This window comes from Antrostomus carolinensis, unplaced genomic scaffold, assembly GCF_000700745.2.
Source record: "Antrostomus carolinensis isolate BGI_N321 unplaced genomic scaffold, ASM70074v2 scaffold3678, whole genome shotgun sequence".
NCBI classification, from domain to species: domain Eukaryota; kingdom Metazoa; phylum Chordata; class Aves; order Caprimulgiformes; family Caprimulgidae; genus Antrostomus; species Antrostomus carolinensis.
Window position 1 is genome coordinate 10,581 of NW_010334835.1, and position 22,920 is coordinate 33,500.

The following is a 22,920-nucleotide window of genomic DNA, read 5'->3' on the forward strand; positions in this document are numbered from 1 at the left end:
CTGCTGAAAAGGACCTGGGGACTATGGTGGGCACCAGACTGACCATGAACTAGCAGTGAGCTCTCACCAGAAATAAACAGTGGTTGGACTACGTTAAGAGAATTATGGTCAGCAGTTCAATGGAAGTTACTGTATCTCATCTACTGAGCACCAGTGAGGCCACACCTGTAAAATCGTGCCTAGTTTCATGTCCTGTCCTGTCTTCGCCCCCTGACTCCCCAGTTCAAATGAGATGCTGATGGTAGTCCAGTACAAAACTATCAAGATGACCAGGGCACTTGTGAGCTGAGGCTGACTCCCACCAAGAGGCAGTCAAGGAGGTATCTAGGAACAGCCCACAACTACTTGAAGGGCAGTTCCAGAGATGACAGAGCCAAACTCTTCTCTGCAGGGGCAGGCGGTGGAATAGCAATGGCCACAAACTGAAGCATGGAAGATCCCAGCTGAACATCTGGAGAAGCTTCCTCACTGAGAGGTGGTGCATCACTGACACAGGCTGCCCAGGGATGCTGGAGCTGCCTCCGTTAGGGGCTTTAGAGACTTGGTGAGACACGACCAGAGCTGACTTGACCCATTGGTATGGCTGAGAGCTCTGCTTCGAGGGCTCTACAGATCCACCAGTCCAATCAATGATTCAGTTGTCAGCTGAGCTCCTCCTAGTAGCTTCCACAGAGACCAGTGAGGTTCACTTCAACCACAGTATCAGATTTTCTCCATTTTGCAGAGTAATTTTGAATATTACACAAAAGAAATGAGTACTGTAGCCCTACCCAATTTTCCAAACACAAGTACTACTCTATTCACAAAAGGAGCAATATTTTTTTGCCTCTGTAACAAAATTACATCCAGAAAATATTACAAAATGCGCATGTAAACTAGGCCTGGCCTGAAACGGCCTGGTCCTTCGCAATCACCTTTCCCAGCAAAAGATCTTCATTTAACAGGATTCTCAAGAAGCAGCAAGATCCTCTTGTTTACCAGCTGGTGTTATAGATGAGCTCCCCTCTGGCAGGCTGCAAGGGCTGTAGCCTTTCAGAAGGTACAGCTGCATTTCTGATGTGCAACAACTGTACAGGCCAGCTCAGTTCACCAGAGAGGGCTGCTACTGCTCTCTACCAAACATACCTTAGCCAACTGCAGGACCCACAGTAGTCACCCCACTAGCCCAAGTTTAACTTTTAGAAAAACATTTCTCTTTTCTTAGGCTCATATGGCATACAGAGGGACAGGGAAGGTCTGTCCATTCTTTTACACATTCCCAGTTAAAACACATTCACAAGTCCTCTTTCCCCTACATCTTTATTTTTTTGGGGAAAGAAAAAAAAAAATCCTGGCAAGGAGAAGGCACACTATTGCAACATGAAACTCTCCAGAAAAACAGCCGATGAGTAGCAGAGAAACAATGCCTCACTGACTGCTTGTCACAACTACTGCAGAGGTGAAAACATTTACCTTCAGAAAGGCACTGGTAATGCTTCAGAAAACATTCCTTGGTTATTAAATCTGCTTTAAGGGGTCAAATACAGAAAGGCTGTAGTTTGGATCCTGAAGAGTGAGGAATAATGGCCTGAAGCTGGAGCAGCCTCCCACCTGGTTCAGTATAGGATTACTCGCATCGTCCAGCTGAAGATAATTACACATCCTCACTAAAGAGGATGTAATTTTTGTAGTAATACTGTCAGTCAGTCTTACCAAGTGACCTACAGCATGTTACAAGCTAAAACTTTACAATGTTAAAGAGTTATGACGGTGATGTGGACACAGTAGGAAAAGAGAGGATATACTAACTTTTATTTTGTTTGCGTAGGTACCAAGTGAAGACCAAAAAAGGATTACAAGGTAGTCATTATGCAGATAACTAAAATGCAAAATTAATAGAGCTATGCATTTCATACTAAGCACAAAAAAAAACAAACCAAAAAAAAAGCTGAGACAAGCTCATCTCTTGCACAAAAAGACTTCAAAAGACTTGAAAACAACTTTCAGTTTACAATGGATTAAACAGTTCTGTGTGATAGCATTCACCTTGTACTTACCAATGCCATCAGGTAAGACCTGAAGTAAATTCTGAGAAACAAGCAAGTCTGTTAAAGAACTCAGACCACTAATTTCTTCAGGAAGGCATTCCAATTTATTTTCAGAAACATCCAGACAAAGCAGGTTTTTCAGGTTTCCTACTTCCTGAAACACAAGATAAAAAATTAAGTCATGCCCAAACACGTAACAAAGCAATTTGAAAAATGAACCATCACAATGAAATTCCAGAAAGAAAAACAATTCTCTGTATGACCTCTAAATGGGACGTTCTTTGTAAGACCTCTAAACGCAGGAAAAACAAAATAATTGCATTTTACATATGATAAAACAACCAATGACTCAATCCCAGTTTCTTATTCTAACTATTAAGACTGGCTTCAGTAATCAGACAAGGTATGCTGAGCACACCCAGGCAAGCACCAGCCAAAACCAGAGTTTTCCTCAAGTAAAGACTGCAAAGTTGTTTTTTCAGGACTACAGATTATCAGCCTCCACGAAATTAAAGTCTGCCCCTCCCAATTAACCCTAGGCAAATTAGGATTAGTCTCTCTTGGCTGATACAGCAAAATGCCATGACATCTAGGGATTTAATATCGTCACATCTCCCAACTGCAACAAACGCAGAAATACGAACTGGGAGTGTTGCTCTAGCGAGTGTATTTGACCTGCCCAGTTATACTGCCATCATCTAAAACTATTAATGATTACTTAATTTTTTGCAATGGTAATTGGCCAATTAGCTTAAAAGTCTGACCAATACCTTTGTCCCTTTAGCCATCAGAGCACCCTCCCATTCCCCATATACACAGACACCCCTATATATGCTCTAGAATAGTTCTCATTTTAGCCATCCAAATCATCTTTTGGAGAACAGAACAGCTGGGGCAGAAGTGTCCTTTACTTTTACATATATGAAATTTTCATACCATGACAGCCTTGATCCTAATTCCCAAGACCAGTCCTTTTATTTTGGAAATGTTTATCTCTCAAGAGGATCTTTCATTAAACACACACTCCCTTTATCCTACAAGTTCATCTTTTGGACATTAGCCAAAATACACAATAATGGCCAGCTTCAATAAAAACAGCTGCTGAAGTCATACTTGACCTTTTATGAATGATTATTAGTGTTTAACTATATCTACTTAAAAAATTATTAGGCCAAGTCAACAACAACAAAGTCAAAGCAGCCCACTAAACCGAAACTGACTTCCAAGTTACAGTGGAGATCAATACAACACCAAACTGCAGGAGGGACAGGAGAAAATAGGTTTTTAACTTGGCTCCAAAGGAAAAAAAGCTAAAAGAAACCATGCCACATGTTATCACAGTTCTTAAGAAAGGGAATTTAGAGTGCTTCAGGCTTTAAATGCTAAGGCCCCTCATCCTATGACTGATAACAGATGGGGGATTTGCCAGCATAAATAAAAGTTTTTATTTATGGCAACAGTTCTGTTATTGTACTTCTCCCAAACACTGTATCTGAATGGAAGAAGATGACTTCAAAAAAAAAGATTCAGCCTCCAAATTGTCAAAACTGCAATTTAGATAGATACAAAAGGTGAGCGTTAGCTCAGCCAACTAGTGGCTCCCTGATCATTGGGTCAGGACTGTAAATAGAGGACGTGTCATCCTATAAATTGAACAACGTATTTATTAGGAAACAATTTCTTTGTCAAAATGTTTAAAAGAAAACGTCTGACAACATATGATATCATATACTATCCCTTGCAGAGGAACGTACTAAGAGAAAACCCTTACACATCCACCCAGGCAAAGTGAACTGAGAAAACTATTCAATTTTAAATCACTTCCCTTTAGGTATGAAAAACAAGGTTTTATTTTAAAAGCATCTTGAAAACAGTACCAGTGGAGCTCATCTTTACCTGAGGTATTTCGGCTAATTGGTTTCCATCCAACCAAAGGTCTTTAAGATTGAAAAGTGCACCAATTGTTTCTGGCTATAACATAAAAAAAATAATAATGTTAAGTAGCATAGGAGCTTCAAGTGAAAACCAAATGGCCACCCTGTAATTACAGTCCAAGGAAACCAATCCTTACTCTAGGCACTATTTAGAGGTACCACAGTTAAACGCAGCAAGGGTGAACGTAAGCATTTGGGAACTTAATCATATGAATTAATTGTTACAGCTTAACAAGCTACCATACTTTACCTGACATGCACTAACAAATCACATGCATGCTCTTAATCTACTGCAAATGCAACATTTAATTGAGTCAGCTTAAGGGAAATGACAGATATCTTTTGGTAGATCTATCTGCCACGATGTCAGACACTGCAACCCTCAACACTTTGCCTCAGCCCTTTCCCAAAGATTCCTACTCCCTGGAAAGAGCTGAGCTTTCATCTGTGCTCAGCCCGTCCAGTTCCCTCCAGAAGCCCATGTGTTCACTGTAACTGCAAGCACAGACAAGAGTTTGTGCCGTTCCACTTCTTCTTTTTGTAGAAAAAGCCTGTGCAGTGCTCTCATTTTCTAGAGATCAGCTGCAGTTTTTTGGGTAAAGTAATATTTTACTGAACAAGACTAAGCAGATACGGAAAGCAACAACTCACTGCCAAAATTCATCTGTATGTATAAAAAGACACTCCCTCCACACATTTTTCTTTCTTCAATTTTGGACATTCTACAACCTATTTAATCTAAATAATGCATAAAACAAGATGAACATGCACTTTCAGTGGCATGTCTTCTTACCAAGTGATAAAGTTCATTGTTTCCTAAATCAAGTTCTTCTAGTCGCTGCAGCTGGGCAAGTGATCTGTGAGATGAGATAAGTCAAAACAAAACCACATCAGACTAAACCAACAGAAACCCCATGTATTTGAATGAGCTCATTTTACTGAAACTCATATTTCAAATTACAATGTATTGTAGACAGACAGTTATTTTACTGGGCATAGACTATGTGCAGTAATAGTCTACTGAAAAAATAATTTGGTTTGTCAGTACAACTGTATGCCCTTGAAACTTAAAAGTTAGTATAGGCAAACAAATCATTATTCTTTATTTTACCCATCAGTTCCTTCAAGGTGAACAATGCCACATAGTTTACTATAGTTGGTTAGATTTATTTTTAGGGGGAATTTACAGTTATGCAATGGGTAGAAATTCCCCATAGTGATCACACATAACAGTGTGACTCAAGACTTAATAAAACCATGATTTATCTTCTCAACACCATCTATCCATTTCTGAAGCATTTCAGGTTGGATTTCAGGATGCAAACAGAAGGAAGCCCAAAAGGGTGTAAAAAAAGTTCTTTGAACATGAACAGACACACAGGGCCATCCTACTTGAAAAGCAGTCTGTTGTACAGCTCTTGCTTACCTTCCCAAAGCCACAGTACCACAAAAGCCAGCAAGACTCGTCAGCTACATTACTGACAATCAGCATTTTCCAGGAGCAATAAAATTGTCAAGATTTGTGATAGCCTCATTCTGACACCACATGGCACAACCTAGCTAGCAATTCATATCTTCTGACCACTGACATTTAAAGTGCCTTGTGGCTCACAGCTATAAACAGCCACAACCAAGGTACTGGGTAGACTGACAGGAAAAAAAGGACCCCAAAGCAACTGGGGAACAGATTCTGATTAAAATAGGTTAAATTGATTACAGTATCTATTAGATTATCTAAACAAGCAGAATAGAGGTCACCAAAATTCTTGCAAGAAGCAGCCAGGTAGTGAAGGAAGGAAACTCCTTCCCTAGAGAAAGAAGAGGCTTCTTCCAGGCAGCCAAAAAGGATCTCCAAAATTAATAGGATACCAAATTAACCGACTCCTCTGCCACAATACAGACAGCACAGAGGCATCTAGACAACTGTTTTAGCCCCAAAATCACAGTGGATGGAGTCAGACTTCAGAAATCAGAAGGCCTAGTTTGTCACCAGGGCTTTGATCTCCACGTTTTGCAAGCTTTTGGTTACTTAGCCCTGAACACAAATGCTTATTTAAATGCTATGAAGGTCTACAGTGCAAATCTCTGAGATCCTATTACCCTACTTTCACAGTTACGAAATTTCAGCACGAGAACAACCCAAACCACCACTCCCACAGCTGATGTGCTTGTTCAATGTGTGCAGGGTGAAATGTTTGGCACTGCTGTATTTTATACAAAATATTTTTATAGAGCAAAACTAATCAACACAGACTGCAGGCTCCTGCTACTAACCAAGTACAACTAGAAGTAATGGATGTAACTAGGTTTTGGTAAAACAAAGCTCTATTTCATACAAGTTGTCAATCAGCACTGAATATTTTTTCTAGCTGTCATTCAGTTTTATATGTTAGCAGATTTCAAGATAAGAACACTTTATGTTAATATAATCAAACACATGAAATATCACTTACTCGGGTAAATATGTCAGCAAATTTTCTCTAAGTTCCAGTGAAGCCAGGTTATAAAGACTAAAAAAAAAAACACAAACAAACAAACACAAAGCACATTTTAATGCAATCTTACTTCTTATTTCCATACTTTCAGAAGAAAAGTGTGTGTTTACACAATTTTAAACAAAATTGCCGTGAACTAATTTTGTTGTTGTTTTAATTCAACCAGACCATCACGTGAAAGGCAGCATACAAAGACTGGAATTTTTTGCCTGTTTCTCTGATACTTCAACACATTAAAGCTGGAAAGTAAACAGACAAAACACACATTTTCATTTCCTAAAAGGTCAGTAGTTGCAAGTTACTGAACGAAACATATTCATATGAATTGCTTTCAGAATCTGGCGTGGGCTATCAAAGTGACAGAGCATCAGGTAAACCCATCACTGTTCTGACGACGACGTGCTCATTACTGTAAGTGACATTATGCTTCTAAGCGGCTCACTTACTTCATATCCCAGGCTTTTACTAACATCACCATAGCAACATTGAGATTTTTCAGGGGTTTATTTATGACTAAATGGAACACAAGGAGTCAGACATTATCCCTACACTATAATCTGCTCTAATCCTCCAGCGTCCCAGGCAAAAATAAAAATCAGATACGGCGACTGCAAATAAGTAGTTTCCTACGAGAGAATATGTTCTGTCCTGGTGTGCAGGGACCAGGAGGGGGACAGTGTGCTAGGCTTTAAATAAAATGTAGATTAAGAAAGGAATTCCACTAAATTTGAAACACATGTTAAATCTAAACCCAAAATATTTTTGTTTGTACACCTTAAGAAAGAAAAAAAAAAAAAGCCCATGTACTCAGACCACATAAAATTGAAATATTTGTTTTCATTTCAAACAATACCAAGATACTGAATTACAGGCTCATGTTAGCCCCAGTAAAACAACAGCTGATAACTGGAATAAAACTATAGAAAAACCTTCATATTGTGACTCCAATACAGGTTTTTAAGCAGGGAAAGAAACATAAATTACTAATGAGTTATTAAAGGGGAAAGAAGATTTTTCATGGACTGGCTTTGGATGGTGTCTGAAAAATCCAACCTTATTTCAAGCACCTGTTTCGTACCACACTTAGAAAACAGTGAACAAAATTTCATAGGAGCTTTGATTACAGTCTCAGCAATCCTCTCCAGTTTTTAGAAGACGCACATTTTACCCAATGGGTTCTGTATTCCTCCAGAACAAATACAGTTAAAATATACCATATAGGTGAAGATACTTTAGTAGAAGCCTATTACAACTTCAATTAAAAGATAAGTGAGAATAACTTACCTACTGCCACTCAAAATCGTTTGACAGAAACAAGGTAATAAGGAAGCCATTGTTGCAAAGACAAGAGAAACATCTCACATAGAAATTTTAATTCTCTAAACCACAAGTCAAGGAGGGACACAGTATCTGACATCCTCACAGAAACCAAACCAGTGAGGGGGGGAAGGGAAGGGTGATAGAGAAATGTTTCTCTCCAAGAGGAACGTGGGTCTGCTCTTACTCACATTACCAGCCACAGACTGCCATTACGTTTTTGTTCACAGGCTTTCTAGAAACCTATTCAAATATTCCTTTGAAGTTCACACTTTCTCTTCAAGCTCGTATTAGGTGAGGCACCTGATTCACTTTTATCAAGAGAATACAAAAAGGATGAGCACACCACCAACCTGCCTTGTAATCTTGTGTTTACAGATCACCCCACATTCTACTTATCTCTCTCCCCATCACACTGAAGTGTCGATGAGAAAAATGGTGCAATCTCTAAATTTCTCTTCTTATATCAGACACCACTTTGGCTGTGGTTAAACAGAAATTTTGTCAGCAAAACCATATTCAACAACAAGAACTTGAGAACCACCATCTTAACCACCCTCATCATATCATTAAACTGGGGCAAGCCAGCGAATCAGCTCAGGCAACTGATCCTGCTTAAAATTAACCCAACAAAAAGAGTAGCACAGATACCTAATCCAACACAGAATAAATCCCCTAAACATCTGGGCCAGCACAACTGCCAGGAAGGTGCAAGGAAGGCATCTGTACTGCCCAAGCCAGCAGTACTGTGAGGAGTCACTGGGTAGTCACAGGAGTCACTGGGAGTCACTGGGTAGTCATGCCCTTGTGGATACCCATCACCAGCTGCCTTTGCATCCAACTACATACAGTGCATTCTGGAGACCTGACTGTGGCCAATGGCAGTACCAGGCCAGGTTCTCTTCTTATAGGAGCCAGCTACCTACGGGATTACATTTCCATCTCTAATGACACAGCTTTCTGGAAGATAAATGCTTTATTCTACATCTATGAGTTATCCTAGTGCTTCAACTATCAGAGACAACTGCATCATTCCCCTTCTCAAGTGAACAGAAAGCCAGCCTTAAGAGTGACGACAGACAAAACTATATAACCCATTTTTATACCAGTCTCTGCCACAGGACTGGGAGCATCCAAGCCCTTGGGGTAGGCCAACAAAAGCTTCTGAGGAAAGTATTGGGAAGCACATTGAGACATGTGCAATTTTCTCGTGAAAAAATAAGTTAGAAATACAAAAGTGGAAAAAGGAATGTGGAAAAAGCTAGGAGAGAATGAAGATAGACAATAAAAGGACTAGTATAAAAGCTAAAGGTGCCTAATCAATAAAAACTGGACAACAGCCTTCTCTTAGCTGAGTAATAAAAGTCACACATTTTGACCATATGTCCAGAGCACCACACAGCTGAGCATGCAAGACAAGAAGTCAGGATTTGGGAAACAAAGAAGCAAAGTTGTAAGAGATGAAGATCTAAAGCACCTGCAGAAATGCATGGCCCCATCTGCGCCCTTTCCAGGAAGTTTCAGCTGGTTAGGGGAATGTAAAATCCCAAATGTGGTTTTACCACGTTTGTAAGTCCGCAAAAAGAAGGGAAAGACAGGAGAACGGGCATGGTCCCCATATTTATACAGAACAAGGGAAGGCTAAGGTGACAATATAGTACAGATTCTGAATTTGGTGTGGTAATACATTTTCTATGCAGCAGAAGTGATGGCTACAGAACACAATCTAAGGATGAAGCATACAGAAATGAGCCACATTCTGGCTATTTCCACCAGTTCCAAAGGATTTCTGTTTGCTGGGCCAGCATCTGAAGACAACTTTTACTTTGATACAGCCTGTCCCTAGATCTCCATACAGCATGTACACTTTGAAACATTAATTGTGACACACTAGACTGGGAAGGAAGAGAATTTAAACTAGGCAACTCATTTTTTTAGTGCAGAAAACATGGTGCAGAACATACTGTTTTTTCTGTCTTCCAAGAGATGCGAAGGTAACTATGGTACTTGGACAACAGCATACAAAATGCATGAAACTAGCCATATTTAAATATATCATAGCCCATCCCCACCACCCAAATAAAACTACCAGTAACCTGTATGACCCTTCCCCAGGACACACCAGTGAGGTGACTGGTCACTCATTTGACAGTATCCTATTAAACTACTCCCATCCCACAAGGCTTCTGACGATTCACTGAGAACCTGATGTTTAGCAGCTTTTTTTCCCTACCAAGGACATGACAGGGTTGATCAGTCACTAGCCAGCACTCAAAATGCCACTTACTCAGACTATAAATATTTGAAGGTACAGCATATAACTTTGGGATATGCCCCTGTTCCAAGTCACTCCCAAAAGAAGCCTCTTTCACTCTCTTTTCATTGACTGTTAATCATTGACTGGAGAAAGAACCTGAAAAGAGTCTCCAAACTCCAACTCCTACATCAACCGTATCCTTGGGCTGCATCAGAAGCAGCGTGGCAAGCAGGTCAAGGGAGGTGATTCTGCTCCTCTACTCTGTCCTGGTGAGAACCCACGTGCAGTGCTGTGTCTATCTCCAGACACCCCAGCATAAGAAAGACACAGACCTGTTGGATTAGGTCCCCAGGAGAGCCACAAAAATGATCAGAGGGATGGAACACCTCTCCTATGGTGTTCCCAAAGGCTGAGAGTTGGCGTTGTTCAGCCTGGAGAAGAGAAGGCTCTGGGAGACCTTACTGCAGCCTTTCAGTACTTAAAGGGGGCCTGTAAGAAAGATGGATAGAGACTTTTTACCAGGGCTTGTAGTGACAGAACAAGGTTTTAAACTGAAAGAGGGTAGATTTAGGTTAGATATAAGGAAGACATTTTTTACAATGAGGATGGTGAGACACTGAAACGGGTTACTCAGAGAAGTTGTAGATACTCCATCCCTGGAAGTGTTCAAGGTCAGGTGGGATGGGGCTTTGAGCGACCAGATCTAAGGAAAAGATGTCTCTGCCCATTGCAGGGGGGTTGGACCTTTGAAGGTTCCTTCCAACCCAAACCATTGTATAATGGTATGAAATTAGGTGCTTTAAACTTGAGTGGCTTCAAGAACTTCTGTAGCACACAGCCCTTTCCAGAGTTAACTACCACTTTAGTTCTTCCCTGAGTCGGCCTTATTTCACCCACACACAGTTACTGTATCTGCCAGCACCACATCCTTCCTCAGTGTCTGAAGAACCAGTTCCATGTGGATTTTTGGTGTGATGACATTTCCAATGCAACAAAAGCAATATTAGCCTCATAGGGAAGAATTATGCTTCTTGAATTTCCTAAGGCTCTGTCAACATATAACCATGTAGTTCGTGGTCTATATGCTCCCAGTATGCATTCTGCCCTCCTTTTTAAAAGGTTCAACACCTCATATTTATTTTGCTTCCAACTACTGCTTAATGGTGGCATATAATTAGACAAAGTTATCATGGAAGAACCTTGAAACCCACATCCACTATATGGTAACTGACAAATACTACAGAATTGAAGCTAATTACCTTTTCCCAAGAATATTATTTCTCTAAAAAGTCCAGGTCAAGCTTAAAGCTTTTTTTTTTTCTTTTTTCCTTCAAATACCAGCTTTAACCAGTTTCCTGACTATTTGTTTGGTTACCATTTGGATATGGAAATCAGTTTTACAGTGTGAATGACAAAGAAGAGTACTAATGTATTTCTGTAAGCTTAATCTGATAGAATTTAAAGAGACAGACCTTATGCCTACACCACTGCAAGATTTTTGCAAATTCTTAGCTACTGAACCCCAGAAATTCTTATGTGAGCCAGAAATTACAGGAAGCATTAATTACTTAAATTAAGACATTTCAAAGCAAACTATCTTAACGTGTCAATCCTATGGTTCTACCTCAGAATATAAGGGATGCTGTAAAAACAACTACAAGGCAAGGTGACTAGATTTAGTTTTGATGAAACTCTTATTATGTCTCAGCAGTATTATTAAAAATCATTCTTCCAGAAGACATCTTTGAGAGAATTCCCTCTCAAACATCAGAACATCAGTTCTACTCAGTCTGTCCCTCACATACAGCAACAAGCATGGTCCAAAAAATGTACAGGAACACTGAACTCCCCACAACCTTCAGAAGGCATCATTAAGAAGAAGAGAGAGATTCCTAATTATGGGTCAGCCTGTTCACTTGAATCCTTTAACTGAACATTTTCCAATTTGCTTATCAAGATTACTGAAACAGGTTGGGAGGCTAAGCCAATTCAATATTACAACAATACTTCATTTTCAAAATATCTTCCATTCCACTCATGCAACGTCAATCTTCAATGACTTAAATAAAAAATGGAATTACTTTATTTCAAAAAACTATTGCTAAGTATGTCAAATATTTCTTCCCTGTGTAACATACACGATGCAACATCTCTTATTTAAAGGCCAGATGGCACTATATTCACTATTACACTGTTAAACAGTGTTCCTGAAATAAACGTTCAGGTTCCTTAACATTCAGTTTTGCCATTTAGCAAACAGCTGCGATTAACAGTGAACGCTCTACCGACTCAAACTCTGTCATGCTAAATTCAGATAAGCCAGAGTGAGAGCTTTTAATACTATTTATATCAGTCTAGCCAGACACCTACAAACAGTCCTCCTTCTACATATTTGCAAGATAAGCTTCCCCATCACTTTTGTTATCATGTAAGACTGTATTTTAATCAGAATTTATTATGCCAAACCTTAAAACATAATTACATTGTTTTGTTCCATACAATTTTCAGAGCATTTTTCATTCTGTGTGATGCTACCAGATGTGTAATCTACACTTGAGACATCCCAGCACACACTAAGAAAAACACAGTCAAGGACTGACCCAGGAATCCATTATCAGAATAAGCATGCCATTCTGATCTTCTCAATCACCTGCACTGAGCGCATCATCCTTGCCTTGGAAGACCTTTTATTCTCCAGCTACTCCTATTCAGATAAAAATTAAAGATTCTGAGTTCAGAAGCTGCTGAAAACTTCAAAACCTCTATAATTAAACACACACATGTATAAAAAACCACCACATTCAGTGACTTTGTTTTTCTAACACAAAATCTCTGGACATTTGTGGTTCCATGACTCTTGAAAAGCACTCCTATAACACATCTTTCCATAAAACAAGGCTCCTAAGCGCAGTAGCATTTGATCTGTTCTTTTCATTATGTTCACTGTCATAATGAAACACCTATTTCAGCATTCTACCTGCTACCTGCAGACATTAAGAGGAAAATTTCTCTGCTTACCTGGTAATTCCCTTTTAGTAGTAAGGTCCACAGATCCATTCAGTCTGCTTGCAGCTTGGGGGTAAACCAGACTCATCAGTCATCGGCATGAGAAGAATATCCTTCCCATCCAAAGAAATTCACCCCTCCCCACATTAAAAGTTTCTAAAGCTAAAATAAAGCTATTCTACTTTCTTGCATCAGAGATCATGCAGTTCTCTGAAAAAAAGTGAATGAAAAGGCTGTGAATGATGGGGATACTACAAATCATGACATCATTACGATCTTTTGTTGAATCCTCAGGATTTGGAGGTTGTGTCCGAGTAGGAGATTATCTGTACATCATAGAGTAGGGGAAGAAAATAAAAACAGCGTACAGCAGAGAAAAGCTTTCCTTTTTTGCCATGCTAGAGTTCAGGCAGGGAAGTTCCAAAGCACTCTACCTGCCAGTCAGTAATAATCTCATACTTTAAACCTTACCATCCAAAAAAAACCCAGAGGTAATCTTTAACTTTTCCAGGCACAGATAAGACTTTGAAAAAAATGTTAAAAGCTAAAAACTGGATATGAGTTAGGTGTCTGGTGTGCTGATGGGCAGCAGACCTTGAATCATAATTTAAAGCACAGTAGTGAAGCTCTGCACTTTGCTTCCACTGTTAAAATAAACTTGTTAATTTTGTTGTCCCCACAGAGTTTGACAGATAACTGTCTTTTTCAAATACGCATTTCATGCTGAAAGGACTGGGTTTTTGGCTAGGACCGATTCCTTGTGAAGCACCCATCTGAGAGTCCAATTCTAGATTAAACATCAGAGATGCACATAAAAGGCTTTCTAAAGGAACCTGGACTTTGTTCAAACCTAAAACCCACAAATAAATAACCAAACATACAAAGCTGACACAATCTCTCTTCTGTTTCTAGACATTAAGCCATGAGAGCACTGTAAGGATCTCTAAGTTACCAAATCTTTGTGGGTAAAAAGCCACCATCACAGTGGGCTGGTGGTGGTGGCTGGGAACTAACCCTGAAGCCAACTCTCCAGAATGAACACATTCAGACCCAGAAGGTACTGGGCACAGAAAGACATGAGATTATTCATACTACTGTAAGGTATGCCCTAGGAAGCCTTACAGACCAACACCCTGGTTTACCCAAATACTCTTACATACTAATACTCTGATTTTTTCATTTCAGGAAAAAGTCATGTCCTGCATTTTGGGTGTTACACAAACAAGTAAGTATTGGAGAAAAATCCTGGAAGCAAGTGGAAATTCCTAACTGCTACCCACGCTGGGAGGAACAGGTTATATGCTTGCTCATTGGGCAGCTCTACAGACATACACAGTCCTGCAGAAAAGGCAAGGAAACTAGACTTGCTCTCATTAGGCTGAGAAACACTCTAAAAGACACTTCCACTCACAGCTCAAATTGTGTAACTTACTTCTCCAAATGGTTCAACTAGCCAACAGGACAACTTCTGCTCCAACTGCACCCACCTAATTATGAACTAAAATATCTCATATGTATCAGCATTCACCGTTTTACTCCAGATAGCAAACACACCACAAGTTAAGAGAACATAGATCATGGAGGAACACAAAAAATAGCACTGGTTATATTAAGACACCTAGTCTGTTATCAAGTCCTAAAGCAGTGTGTCACACATCTTTCTAGTATGCCCTAAAACAACACGAGCTTAAAAGAAAAATGCTACATCTAACAAAGGGGAACTGTCAGTTCATACACCAGCACTGGATAAGCAGATTGAAGTGGTCACACAGAAGAAGAAAAGTTGACATACACTAAGCATGGCTATGCACAACCAAGAGGAAAGACAAAAGGTTCAAGGGAAGCCTTGCCTATGTGTTTCAAACGTCCAGCTGGGACCCTTAAAATACTCTTTTTGGCAACACAAAGGAAAAGAAAAATATAAAAGGTCTATGAAGAAGAATTCTTAACGGTACATTAAAACTATGAACAGTAACTCTACATATCAGTGGCTTGAACAAGTTCAGACACTGGCCTGGGACAGTGAAGCTGAACATTGGCATTCATCTTATATAGCAGTCCATGTGAAAAACAGACTGGGTATCTGAACTCATGAGGAAGAATCACTTCCACTAACGGCTGACCACAAGACAATTCAAGTCTATTGTCACCATTGCAAAGAACTTCCTAACTAATCTTCAAAGTATTGCTGTTTGGAAAACATTCAACAATTACTTTAGTTTCTTTCCCCATTTAAGACAGTAGGGTAAATTTGCAGTGCCACAAGATTTTAAGTAGACAGCTTAAAAAGAAGAGACACCAAGTACATACTGATCACTGTACTACATGAAGATGAATTAGGGATTTCACTGGTTGTATTAAGCAGTTTCTCAGACAAAAGTGTAAGACCATAAGAATTTAGGACACATTTCCTTAAGTTTCCACATACTCTAGTGGCCATAAGACCACCAGCAAGCACAGAGACTTCAAGTTTTTCCCAAAACAAGACCAACTGTAGTAGAATAAATCACTCGTATATATTTGTTTGCTCACTATTTGCCAGATCTCACAGAGGGCACGTAGGCCCAGCCTATTCCATCAAATGACACCACAGATTATTATCCAAAACACAGAGTAAGGCATTTGCAAACATCCAAACACCTCTAAAAGCCTTACGTGGTCTGTTCAGACAGAAAGACACAATTAGCATTACTTTCTTTCTAATTCCTAGCACTTTTTTTGGGTCTCAGCAAGTACAGAAGGAAAAGAACAGAGAAGGGAACCAAGAGCACAAGTAGGCAACCTCTGGAGAAGCCGCAGAACATTTCACTGCTTTTACCAAACACAGGGCAGTCGGCTGCACCATCAAATCACTGGCAATAAATTACCAAAATTTTGTGAACTAAAAAAGGAGAGCTGCACTTGTTGGCAGCTAGACTAAAAAAAAAGAAAAAAAATATTACTTATAGATCTAATGCAAAAAAAAAGATAAAAATTCACTCTCAGAGGTAAGTGACCCATAAGAACTTCAAGTTGCAGTTCTAACTGGCTACAAACAAGACCTCCCAATAATTTCTAACTAGAACCAGACAGGATCCCTTTCTCTCTGCCATCAAGACATTCCCCAACAGACTTCAGGAACATTTACATTTTGGGTGAACACCCCATAAATTTACTTTGTGTTACATTAATATTTTTCTGAGTTGGAAATCATGCATCTTTAGCCCAAGCTGACCATTGACTCCCCAACGGCCATATTCCCACCTGTTGTGAGTACCTGATGAGCCAAAGACTACAGCCCCACAGATTTGTCTCTGCTTATTTCAGCATAAATCTGATAGCAGAAATTTCTACTAATGAGATTAAAGTGTTTTTGTAAAAATACAATATTCATTCTAGATAGCTAACCTGGGAGCACTCCCCAGACCAAAGCATGCCTATGAGACTTGAATGAAGTCTAGCCCTCCAGGAGAACTCACTAAGACCACCAGGACAAGCAAGTGAGGATCCCTGGTTTTTAGCTTCAATATCAGGAATCGGATACAGACTTTGAGGGAAGATGGATTACACTGCTCTGTTCCGCAACAGCTCACGTAGGGCTAAATTAGTATCACAGCATTTCCCTGGACTGCTCTGGATCAATAGGCACAGCTTATTCTTGCACAGCTCCACATATTGACATCTCTACAAACATCTGGTAAAGTTGGTTCTAGTCATTTGCTCCAAAACAGAGGCTATCACCACTCACACTACCAAATGGCAGGCAGGATGAGGAAGAAGCCAGAACCACTGCAGCCAGTGACCTCTCAGGGAAGCCAGTAACCTTCCTCTACCTACTGTCTGCAAAGCAGCAGTCCACCTCATGCTCTGGGAATTGTTTCAGCTTGTCACGTTTCTTGTATTCATTTTCAGATTCAGGCAGGATCCCAAATTTTTGGCCTTGGTTTTCAGTAACCACAAAGTCTGTAAAAGCCTGTTCTCAGCTGCCAGTGCTGCGAAAAGCGGCATGAAAAGTTTTGTGTACTTTTACAGAAAGACTGTCACAAAAGCCCTGGCCCACACAATTTTTAAGACAGACTTTGCCATAGTCACTGGGTCCATGTTAGCTGTACCTGTTAGTGCTTCTGGAAGGTTTCAAAAGACATTTTCCACTTCTGTGGCTGCTGGAGTGGTGCCAGCTGACCGCTTCCATACCCATGGGAAGCGGCTAAAACAATGCCAGTCTGAACTTGACTACATTGCAGGAGCTCTTAATAAGAAGATTCCTTCTGGAGGACTCTTCTGTTTCGAAACAGTTGGGTTTTACTATTAAGGACTATGCTGATTTCCCCTAGAATCCATGTTAGATATATTTCACTTTATGAAGGAATGTCTAAGCTTAATAGACCTCTGCTGATACTCATGACTAACATCTCAGTTACTGTAGCTTTCTGAAGAAAGATGGAAGTGGTTCAGTACATGGCAACTTAGAACAACAATATGGGCAAGGTAACTATAAAGGCAGGTGCAGATTTGGGGGAAAGGAAAAAAAAAAAAAAAGGAAGGGGAGAAAAAAAAATATAAAAAACAGACGCCGCAAGAAATTTCAAATTCTCTGAAGTGGTATGTTTCTCAGCAAAAGTAACAAACTATAACTTTTCTGAGCACAGATATCCTAAGTTCTGTGAAGACTATTCCTGAAGCTGGAATACCAAGTTAAACTCTTCAGCCTGGAAAAAAGCACCTGGAGATATGATAGAAAACTACAAACGCATCGATGGCAGATCAAGTCCATAGGGATCAGCTGCTCACTGCCTCTTCCAGTACTAGGGAGCACAGGCAAGGTAGATAGAGCTGGGCTCAAAGAAACTCAACAATAAATCAGTGCAATGGGTAATAGACCAGTGTAGCTATTTGCCAGGGGAGAATACTAATGACATTTGCATAAGCTCAAGGAGAAACTAGACAAGTATGTGGAAGAGAGATTCATTATAAGCTACCAATTAGACAAATCAAAATCCAAAATTCACGAAATACTCTGAAGCAAAAACAGTAAGAGGATGGAAAAGAGGAGTAATCAAACACACACTTTTCTTCTTAATCTTCACTAGTCATCTACTTACTGCAACTGTAGAAGGATGCTGGGCTAGATGAGCCTTTGATCTGAACCAGCACAGCCATTCTCTCATATTCAAGTCAGGAGACATGGAATCACCTCTTCTCCTTCCATTGGAAGAGATAACCTTCTCTCCCCTAGAAGGAGAGAGATTGCCCCTCTGCAAGTGTAGATGTTCATTTCAGTCGAAACGAGGCAGATAAACAATGCTCACTTTACTTTCATTGTGTCTCCACTTTGGAAGTCTGTCCTTGCAACCCTGCTCAACTTTCCAGAGTTAACAAACACATCTTAAAAGCTTATTAATTTTCACCTTAAGAGCTGTTCTGTGAGTTTTCATCTCTACAGCTTCCACTGGATTTTTTTTCAGAACCAGACTGCTCCTATAGTTAGGAACCTTCTCATTTCCATCTTGATCACAGCCAGCTTTTACCCATCTGGTTTTGTGCAAACAATTGTATGGTTTTGAGCTAGGCTGCAAGCTGACACGTTCACAATAATGGATCAATGGTCTACTACAATGAAGGAAAGCAAAAGGGCAGATCTGCATCACAAAACACCTATTTAATTTTGCACCTAAATTTCCAAGTTACTCCAAATCCCAGAGAACAGAGTCAAAACATACACACACATGCTTCAGATTCTGTATTAGCCTGTTAATGTCAAGTGAAAATGCAAAGGGATTTTTCTTAAACCTGGGAGCACTTCAGATGCCTGAGACTGGAAAGAATATAAAAAATAAACACAGACCTGTAAATAACTTTATAGGTATATTGCATACAATTATGCTAGTAATAGGCTTAAAAATAATAAATTAAGATAGTAATAAAGTATAAAAAACTTACTTCCCAATGTTTTCAGGTAGTGCTTGCAGAGAGATGTCATTTACTGAAAGACACGTTAGATTCTGTAATTCAGGAAAGCTTTCAGGCAACCTATGGAGATATTAATTCAAATCAAGGACTTCCAACAGAAGTATTCACATTCATATAATACATACTGGAAAAGAGAATACGTAGTGGAAAACAAGAGTCTATTTAGCAAACACACACAGAGAGGCATGCCCAGACTCCAGCATAACTCTCAGAATATTCTAAGGATCATAGTAAGAAAAAAACAAACAAACAAACCATGGCTTAGAGATTTTACAGTTTGTTCCGTGCAAAAGACGGGTAATAACCCTGCCTCCTAGCCGCTCTCCTCCCTATCCCCAATCTGCAACTTTAGAGAGCTGTAGGGCTTGAGAACATTTTAAGCATTTTAACAAGTTTTTAAAAATCAAACATATTAAATAAACCTTTTTTACTATTCTTTTCCTGTGTCACCTAGATGGTAAAATAATTAAACTAACTATTTTTATTCAGGCTTCGGTTACATCCATGCTTACAGCATGGCCATTTCGTATTAGCTACTAGGCTGCTGTTCAACTGCTGCTTTTTGAAGAAACACTCTGTTCACTCTGAAGACAATGTTCTGCTGTTACAGCACGTCACATTTACTGGCTCACAACACGACAGCATGCAATCCCTCCCATCTCACACTATAAAATGCAGCCATATGCAAAACACTCCCAAAGTTCCCAAAGCCTTTAAGTCCATCACCTGGTCGGTCTTCTACAAGGCTTAGCTTCCCCTCCCCTCACACGGACAGATTCCTGTACCACTCACTCACTGCCTGCTGGCTGCCGGACTGCACCAAGCAGCTCAGTTTGCAGTTGCACATGAGACATGGTGGGGTAAAAGGGGTAATGAGGTAGAGGAGGAGAAGACTCTGGCCCAGCCATCCAAGTTCTGCTCAACCTCCAGAGCATGCAAACTAAGCTCAAGCTGCAGCATTTGGTTTGGTTCCTGGTATCCCCATCATCCTGCTCAAGGCACGTGGTATGACCTGCAGGCAACCAGCCAAAAGGAGACACACACCTACAGGCAAATTTAACTGTGGATGATGAGGAAAGGACAAATTACAAGGGTGGGGGGTGGGGGGGAGGACAGGACAGAAAGGGCTTTTCATATGCTCAACTCCACACTGCATTGTTTGTCATTTTCTGGACCCCATTAACAGAACATGCTCCGTATCTCCAAAATGTGAGCTCCACTGTAACTATTCATTACCATTTAGGCTCTAACACGTTTCAGACTGAAGTTAAACAGTCTGATTATCTTTTGGTCAGCCCTGAAATGGTCAGGTAGTTGGACTAGATGATTGTCATAGGCCCCTTCCAACTGGAATTATTATATTCTATACTATCTATAGCATATAGTGGACTTCCAGTCTAATCTACAATAAATACACCTGCTTTTTATTAATATAAACATTAAATAATCTGAAAATAGCTGGAAAAATATCCTGCCAGCCACTTTTAATGCTGCAGGTTCAACAATGATTAAGTTTGACAATGAGGCAACATACTGTATTAGTGGTAGGATATTGATTGGGAAGATCTCTGACTGGCTTTTAAGCTTAGAGGAAATAAGGACAAGAATCAATGGCTAAAAATAGTTCCAGAATACCATACAGAAAAGGAAATCACTAATAGACTTTCCCACCCTGCCTGGGCAAATTACTGCTAAAACCTACATGCTGTTGTATAGGTAAAACTAAAATTCTGGATCTCATCATAGAAAATACCTGGTAACCATGTGTAAACAGCTTCTGGTATCTGTGTTTTCTAACTCAGTAAACTGCTTGGAGTGATGTTTTCCAGGACAAGGACACACTTTGGAGCCACTTTATCAAGAATTTTTTAAATTCCCTTACACTGTCAACAAAGAGTTATGAGATCTATTTCAACCCCATTAAAAAGACTTTCAACTCTTTTGTTAATTCCAATCAGTCACAGTTATGCATCAAAACTACTGTTTAAGGAAACACATTTCTTGGGCCCCAGGCCTTATTCAGCACAAAAAATGGTGCATAACTAGCACACTACTACAGACAATTTTGATTCCAGTACCCTAAGATGCAGCTCTGAGCTTTACATACTGCACACTGATGCCTGGGAAAAAAACTGTTCAGTGACCGTCACCACCTGCACATTTAAATCAGTTCAGCCCCAGTTTGCTTTACTGGATTTTTGTGGTATTATCATCCTCACTATATAAATGGGCCACAGAGGCGCACAGATTAAGATCACAAGCGTCCCTTTAAGGATCAGAAATGTGACTTTCCAGAGAACTTAGGACGCACCATAAGTGATATTCAAAGTGCACTTCTGAAGAATCTCAGCTGCACACACGGCAGAAGCTGTCTTGCAAAACCACTGGAGTAGCTTAAGATATTACTGACACTCTCCTGTTCGTTAGCACTCCTGCAGCCCAGCCAGCCAGCTAATCCTGCAAGTATTCTTAGCCCATCTCAGTGCAAAGCAAAGCAGGTCAATGAGCTGGCTTATGTGACTTGCTCAGAATCACAAAAGAAGCTCTGTGGCATGGGCTGGCTTAGGAAACAGTTTTCCAAATAGTATTCAAAGGCCTTAACTAGCAGATAACCTCTTTCTTGCTATCTCCACCCTCATTTCACTAGATAAATTCCAAATTTTTCAGCAAATGGAACAGAGAAATGTAAACAAAACTCATCTTCTATACTACAAGTGTGCATAATCCCCAAACCCCAGCTCATCAGAATGCAGACCAGCAGCAGCAGCAGTCACCAACATATGCAGTGCATTTTTGCCACATGTTACTGCGTGTCACTGTGTCCCAATTGATGGGAGGGTGATGAAATGCTAGTCCAAGCTTTAATCATTAGTAAAAGCCATTATCTGCAGCAGCTGATCTAAAGTCTATTCCAAATAGTCAGGCACCTGGGTTTGAGCCAATGCATTCGTGCTAACCATTGCCTTATCTCTCCCCAGTATGAGCATGGTTTTCCTATGCACTTAAAAAGAGGAATGAAAATTACTTAGGAGACAATCAGATTTACATTCTTCCTGGTTGGCTAACAATTTCACCCACTCCCAAGAAAGATGCACATCACTTTTTAAAGCTAAACTTTTGCTGCAGTCCCTGCCAGAGACAGACACTGTTGGCAAGATTTCATAGAGATCCTAGATCACAACTTTTAAGGCTTATTTAAAATTGTAATTGTTACAGTAATTGTAATTCTGGTATGGCAAGTACTAAGAAGAAGGTGGAAGTTACCTAGTCAGTGGATTCCCACTGAAATCTGCTACCTGTAGTGCTCTGCAGAATGAGATGCTTTCTGGTATTTCAGGAATATCTGCAGAAGAAAAAAAAAGGAAAAAAGTTGTCAACAACTGTACTACATCTACACTGAAATTATTGCCTCATTAAATTCAGTGACTTGCTACTGCAAGAAGTTATCTTGGTATCGTTCAAGACATTTCAACATGCATGACTGTTTCAAGTCCCAAGTACACGGCTATCGTGGTATATTTTTCACATCCCCTTTCCCCCTCTCCTGCTCCATGCTTGTCCTCCTGATCCTAGACTACTCACCTGTTCTTGGGCTCATCTTTATCAGCCTCTGCCCATCAAAAAAACAGACTCTCTGTGTGCTAGGACTGTCCTAAAGAATCAAGTAAATTCTGAATCTCTTGTAATTCGATCAATACACACCCACAATTTGTGCTGGGAGAAAGTACATGGAGAGGGAAAACAAGAGAAGGAAGAAGAGGATGTGCAAGTCTCTCCACCTGCAACACACAATCATGGGAGCAGAACCAGCCTCCCTCACACTAAAGCCAGGTAGTCTGAAAATATTATTCAAATTGACGGGTCCGCGATAAGTGCTAGTACATCATGTCAGATTGCCAGAAAGTAATCAGAGAATCATAGAATGGTTTGGGTTG

At 40.0% G+C, this 22,920-nt stretch overlaps 1 protein-coding gene across 1 annotated transcript in view; it reads right to left on the reverse strand.

Annotated features, from left to right (window-relative positions):
* The window catches only part of LOC104529873 (leucine-rich repeat-containing protein 1-like), a gene marked incomplete at its 3' end in the record, with an annotated part of 25,691 nt that extends 3,108 nt beyond the window's left edge, over window positions 1-22,583 (reverse strand). The window contains exons 1-9 of the mRNA XM_029086570.1: window positions 22,568-22,583; window positions 22,250-22,328; window positions 21,943-21,979; window positions 19,157-19,203; window positions 18,956-19,045; window positions 6,415-6,471; window positions 4,755-4,818; window positions 3,924-3,998; window positions 2,037-2,181 (exon numbers count right to left, since the gene is read on the reverse strand). Coding sequence (XP_028942403.1) covers window positions 2,037-2,181; window positions 3,924-3,998; window positions 4,755-4,818; window positions 6,415-6,471; window positions 18,956-19,045; window positions 19,157-19,203; window positions 21,943-21,979; window positions 22,250-22,328; window positions 22,568-22,583 — 610 coding nt within the window. The remainder of the gene's footprint in view (window positions 1-2,036; window positions 2,182-3,923; window positions 3,999-4,754; window positions 4,819-6,414; window positions 6,472-18,955; window positions 19,046-19,156; window positions 19,204-21,942; window positions 21,980-22,249; window positions 22,329-22,567) is intronic.
* Between the last annotated feature and the right edge of the window lie 337 nt (window positions 22,584-22,920).